This window comes from Anastrepha ludens, chromosome 5 (genome assembly GCF_028408465.1).
Source record: "Anastrepha ludens isolate Willacy chromosome 5, idAnaLude1.1, whole genome shotgun sequence".
NCBI classification, from domain to species: Eukaryota; Metazoa; Arthropoda; class Insecta; order Diptera; family Tephritidae; genus Anastrepha; species Anastrepha ludens.
The window spans coordinates 62,531,533-62,538,059 of record NC_071501.1 but is presented as its reverse complement, the minus strand read 5'-3'; the positions used below and the strand labels follow the sequence as shown (position 1 = coordinate 62,538,059).

The 6,527-nt window shown below is 34.8% G+C and overlaps 1 protein-coding gene across 2 annotated transcripts; it reads left to right on the top strand.

Moving 5' to 3' along the window:
* The first annotated feature begins 3,317 nt into the window (after positions 1-3,317).
* On the top strand, positions 3,318-5,990 carry LOC128863930 (cytochrome c-2). 2 transcript variants are annotated; one of them, XM_054103355.1, is made up of 2 exons: positions 3,318-3,419; positions 5,223-5,990. In XM_054103355.1, the coding sequence occupies exon 2, from the start codon at positions 5,260-5,262 to the stop codon at positions 5,584-5,586; it is 327 nt and encodes a 108-aa protein (XP_053959330.1). In that variant the 5' UTR covers positions 3,318-3,419; positions 5,223-5,259; the 3' UTR covers positions 5,587-5,990. The 2 variants fall into 2 exon arrangements, with proteins under 2 accessions (XP_053959330.1, XP_053959331.1); XM_054103356.1 differs by lacking the exon at positions 3,318-3,419 and adding an exon at positions 3,477-3,495.
* The last annotated feature ends 537 nt before the right edge of the window (positions 5,991-6,527 follow it).

The following is a 6,527-nucleotide window of genomic DNA, read 5'->3' as shown; positions in this document are numbered from 1 at the left end:
TCAGTAACTGTCATTAATTAGAACTCTATGTCGATGTCTACTGTGTCGTTGTTTATAGCAAACCTCCCAGTATAGGTACGCTTCAAATAAAAACCAGGGGTCCAATCATTACATCCGTGCAACGATCAACAACGATACGAAAGAAAAGTACTTTGTGCTTTTTCATATATCAAAATGCGAAAATTTTTAAGTTTGGTGTTTGTTTTTTATTTTTTATTTAAATCTACCGAAACTGTAAGTTAAAAAACAAAACTGTATTATTAAACAAAAGATGTTAAAAAAGGTCACTCTGAGAAGATTTTAGAATTAATGAAAATCTGTTGGTTCTTACAAAATTTGATATTTTGAAAATGAAATTTAATTTTTTGTTTCTTTTAAGGTTATGTTAGAATATTAAATCTTCATCTCTCAACTCTTCTTAACATTGAAAGCCTTTTTACACATTTTAAAAAGAGTTTGAGTTTACTCAATGCGAATTAAAACCATAGAGGTGTAATCGTTTCTTCTTCTTCTTGTTACATAACCTCAAATATAGCAAAAGAGTCATTCTCTTAACAAAAAGAGTTTATCTTAACAAAAATTTCATAAATTAAATTGTACATAACCATAACACATTTTTTTAAAACAATGCACATTTTAAAGGCCATGTGTCACGCATACAAAGTTCTTTAAGTAATTCAATAAAAATTTGGTGTTTTATATTCTTTAAATGGGCATTTTAGTGCTTTTTAATATCCAAAGCTATGCAGCACTGCAGTAGCGAGAGAGAGATTTGACTGCTGAAAGGTGAAGAACACCAACAATAACCGGAATCGCGGTCAATGCGACCAGATGTTAAAACAAATAAAGCTAAATAAAACTGAGTGAATTATTGAACTAATTAAAAAAATGCATGTTTTACAAAATTATAAAGATCCAATTTAGAACAGGCTAGAAAAATGTCATGAAGAAAAAACTAAAACTCCGAGACTAAATAACAAAAAAATGCTAAATCAAGTTACGAAATGGTAATCTGGCCATACTGGTGCTAATACGACGTCACTCAATGGCCCCTATTATGAGTTGGATTCGATCTTCGATATTCGTTGGTTGTCGAAGATCGAAAATCGAATGTCAATTTGGTATTATGAGCGGTGCAACCCTGTCGAAATTTTCGATCTGCACCAAAGTTCAAGCAGCAAAAAAATGGAAGGAATTTACAACGGAGCTGAATTGCTTGGGATCACCAGTTAGAACGGCAGCAAAATGGATTAAGGTTAATAATGGTTATTTTTTTGTGATGTTTATAGAAATACATTTTTATTTTCCCTTGGCAGGTATGGGATGAAATACGTAGAGGAACTGAAATACATATTTTTTTCGAATGACGAATAATTTAATAAAGAAATTTTAAAACAAAAATAAAACAAAACTTTGGCACAAAATCAAACATTTTCGCAAAACCAAAAGTATATGATAGCAAAAAAGAATCACTAATGTGTTGTTTTTGTTGTTGTTGTAGCAGTAAGTGAAGCCCCGTCAGTGTAGAGTATATCAGCGGTCGTTTTCGTCAGGCTCATCGACAGGTTGCGTTCAGAGGAACAGGGGTGTTAGATGAGTGTGTTTTAAAGGGAATGTGAAAAGGTGGTTAGTGTCGTGCGGGGTGCCTTCACATGCCAGACATAAGTTAGGTATGTCGGTGTCAATTCTGGATAAGTAAGAGTTTAATCTGCTACAATATCCAGAACGTAATTGTGCCAGTGTTACGCGGGTCTCACGGGGAAGCTGGAGCTCTTCATCTGCAATGGGTGGTTGGACTCCGATTACGGCATTCACTGGATGGGAGCTTGTAAAGGTGGTAACAGTCTCCCGGTGAATGTCGTTTAATGTCTGTCTTAACACTGTCCGGTCCAGTAGGTCTACGTTTGTTTTGTCCTGGATTTCGTCGGCGTAGTGTAGTAGGTGTCTTCTGAAGTGAGTGGGAGGCGGTTCTGGCTCAAGCAGGTGTCTGCAAGGGTGGAACATGCGGTAGCACCCTAACAGGAACTGCTTGCTGAGCAGTTTGTTATGCTCCTTGACAGATAGCATATTGGCCTCGTTATGAAGGTGTTGTAATGGGGGCATCAGGAGGCAGCCCGTCGCTGTCCGAATGGTAGTGTTTTGGCATGTCTGAACCTTTATCCACTGTGTGTCACTAGTTCCAGGCAACCAGACAGGCGCAGCATAGTTTAGAACCGACCGGACAATTGATTTAAATGTCGATAGCAACAACTCTTTGTCTTTGCCCGAAGTGCTGCCAGCAAGCGATTTGAGGACCTTGTTGCGATTTCGGACTTTAGTGGCAATTGCGGTTGTCTGCGCAGAGAAGGAGAGCAAACTGTCGAAGGTACACCCAAAATTTTGGGATTGTGGAGTATTTCGGTGTTTTTTTTTTTATTTAATTATTATTAACGATATGAAGAAAATACAAGGAGAAGGAATACCTAATTTAATTGCACAATTAATTGGCTGCTAATAATAAACAGTTGGACGTATGCGACGTTAACTGAGGTTGCAAAATATTATGGCAGCAATGCGCGTGGGATATTTAATATTACATTTTATAATAAGTAATAAGAGGACAAAACGTTTATAGACACACGCTTTTTTCTGTAAAATGAATCCATAATTAATAGCATTTAACAAAAATTTTATTAGAATTATGTTTACAGACCTTTTTTCTTTGCCGTCATCCATTTCATTTAGTTTTTATTTTGATGTTTCTCCTTACATTTGTAATAATAATTATCGATAACACAGGGTTGAATGTCGAAAAGTATCGTTATTATCTAGGATTATTTTATAATCTCAGATTTTGGGAGAGGAAATTTGTATGGGAAATCGCGCTTTTTCATTACGGATTTTGAGTTAAGCGCGAAAAAGTAGATCATCTACTTATATGCGAACGTATTATTATCTTTAAGGAATACACCTGTAATGCTTATGAAATGCTCATCACATGCATTATCTATGTCTCATGCCTTCCTGGCGTATATATTTTGAAAATTATTAGGAGCCAATGGCGAAATTAAATTAGCTATTCATTCTCCTTGTCTTTTCTTCATATCGTTAATAATAATTAAACAAACCAAAAAGACCGAAATATTCCACCAAAATAATTTCTATGATGAAAAACCTTTTACAACAGTATTGACAGCTGATTGTCAATTTTGCAGGTAATGAACGGGTAGATTTTTGGATTTAGTGGTAATTAATGCATATGTAAACGTATGATTATTCAGAAATAAACAATGTCGGGCGCAGACATCATATAAGAAGAAAAAGTGTTACCTACGTATTTATTTCCCAAATATGCAAGGTTGCTTAAAGAGTGTGTAGCTGACAGGCGCGAAGAATCCACATAGCCTACTAAATTCAGTCGAGTTGTATTTGTGTTCAATGTAAGTACATTTGGTGATATTAGTGTTAAAATAGTTCTTGGATTTTTCGTTAATTACATTTATATTATATAGAAGGGTGTGTGTGCCCATGAAATCAATGGTTCTATAACGCGAAATGATTTTTTTTAAGAAATTGCAAAACTTACATTATAAATTATTTGGATTAAACTTATATTATAATTTTATACATATTGATTGCATAACCATTTCCCTCGCTGAAAAAGTGCAAAAGTAGCTTCTATGTATGTATGTACATGCGGTGGTGCATAGAGATAGACAGGGGTTGAAAATTGTTTCGAGTTACATAAAAAATGCGTACAGAATCATTGTCATCAACTAAAAAGTTGTTTACAATTGACATACGGGAAAAATGGTGAAAATGCGTTGCTTTCGTTCTGAGTTTTTAAGTAATTCGAATTATTGGCTTGATTCACCTCGTGGCTAACATATTTTTATCAAGTCTTTAGTATCAACGTACTGCTCGATTTTTTTTGCACTAGTTTAATGGTTTTACATAATTCGCATTCACGTGAATGCTAAATGTGGGTGAATTTGCATCTTACTTTACTTTGTGTAGGTAGTCTTTATCAGATTTTCCCACATTGTGTTGCCTTCAAAGCAGAATTATTAGTTCGTACAACTTTGTATGAAAACATGTACGGAGGCATGAAAATTTTATTCTCACTTTTTATTACAAGGTTATGCGTTCAAAGCGAACTACTCTTTTATGTGACATAGACAGATTGGATAGCCAATTATATATTCGATTTTTGATCTTAAGTCTGAAGCATGTCATAATGTACGTGGTGCATCCATTTGTACATACATATTTGCTCAATTTTATATTGAAATGTATGAAAGCTCTAAATTTTGGTTCTCTGGCATGATATTCTCGATCTTAAACTTATGGTTCATTACAAAGCAAGTTTAATGATGTGTGGTGACGTAAAGATAGTCAATGGGTAATGAGTCAACTTAAGAGTGGCAGCAGTTACGAAGACACTTGAGGCACAAAGATCTATGCATGCTAATTGCTTTCACATGTGAGAAGTTTAAGTCATGTTGCCGTGCGCTTATATTTATATTCACAGATTTCATTATACTCCGTGGTGAATTATGGCGAACTTAATTTAGCTTGTTTATGTAATATCTGTTTCATAATAACTTTAATTGGTTTGGCTTTCGTTTACGCGCTGTTTCGCTAGAATAAAACCAAAATATTAGGTTCGATAGATTATTTGTGGTTTTTAAAAGGAGTGACACTGACCTTTAGTCTTCGGTAATGCAATATTTTCATTAATTGTGAAATTTTAGAATACAAGATCGCACGATTTTCCGAAAATTTACGTTTACGCTTTTCCTGGAAATTTAATGCACCAAATGTTTTGGCATTATTTAAGTTGAAGGTCGGAAGTTTTAATTAACAAGACATTTTTTTGTTTATTATAAATATTTTTTCTAAATTTTCCATTACTACTACGATATTTATGGGGGGCGCGTGGCACCACCCACCGCGTCCAATAGAAATGGCAAGGTAACACAATTATGAGAGTCAATCCTCTTAGGGCCCCCGTAGAACCCCCAGGAAAAGCTTAAAAATTAGATTTTTCACGACCGTAATTGCATCTTAGACTGAAGTATCGTTGAAGAGATATGTATGTATAAAGCAGTCGCGCGATTTTTATTCCAAAGTCTCAGTATTTGCAAAAATATATAATTAAAATTGAAATTTTATTTTTCACATTTTATATCACATTTACACGTATTTTAACAAACAGCATTTATTTATTGAATTCTTTTCAGAGCGAGTACCTATTAACATCCACTAAAAAATTCAAACATGGGCGTACCAGCTGGTGATGTTGAAAAGGGTAAGAAACTCTTCGTGCAACGTTGTGCTCAATGTCATACTGTCGAGGCTGGTGGCAAGCACAAGGTCGGCCCTAACCTGCATGGTCTGATTGGCCGTAAAACTGGTCAAGCTGCGGGTTTCGCTTACACAGATGCCAACAAAGCGAAAGGTATTACCTGGAATGAGGATACCCTCTTCGAGTACTTGGAGAATCCCAAGAAATACATCCCAGGAACAAAGATGATCTTCGCCGGTCTGAAAAAACCCAATGAGCGTGGTGATCTTATTGCCTACCTGAAATCAGCCACCAAGTAAATTTAATCCACGAAAAACCATCAAATGTAAAAGAAGCTATCAAAAAGTAAACCACCTCATTGATGTTTAACCCTTTATTATTAAGGTTTTAAGCACAGTAAATAAATTCAATCGACAATTAAAAAACAATTTGGAGTGCGTCCCGGACATTTGGCTCATCAAAGGATAATGGTAGCAAATGCCTTAAAGGCAAAGGGAACCGCATATTTTTAAGAGCAAAGATACACTTATTAGTTTTAAATGTAACTACTCTATATAGGGGAATTTAATTATATAATTTAATTCTGTAAAAGAAATTCAAGCAAACTTAAAGCTGGTACCTAACTTCAAGGCATTGAAGGAAAAATTATTTAACATCAACAAAACTTAACGGAAAAGAAACAATAAAAACTGCAAAACTTAAATATTTTATTGATTAATGGATCCGTAGAAATTGTACAGTATAACAAAAATAAATTGTTTTGCTTAAAACAGAAAATTGACCATATAATCCTGTAAGCGCTCTTATGTTGTTGTAGCAGCAAAAACATTTCCCATACATGTACGGAGGGTGCTGCTAGAGTGACAGTCCTTGGTCGGATATATGTATAGTAAATCCGGGTCGTTCCGGTACCGTAGAACCGACTGTCGGGGGATGTAAGCACTCTTATAGTTCCGCATACCTACCTTTTTTGACAGTAGGCCAAAAATCGTAAGCATCCTTATATTAAGAGTAAAATGTGTTATAAATCACTCTTTTTTTTATACACATGAACCCATTTGCTTCTCTTTAGAGTTGGGAATTGGAACTCTAAAATTGTCTACGAAAATATTTATAAAAAATCCGTTAATAACAGGTGGCGCAAAATTAATCAATTATGGAAAGATTTATAATATTTGCAAATATCGTTCTACGGCAATCATATTTGACACTTGTGAGCTAGACAGCTGCAGCATACAAA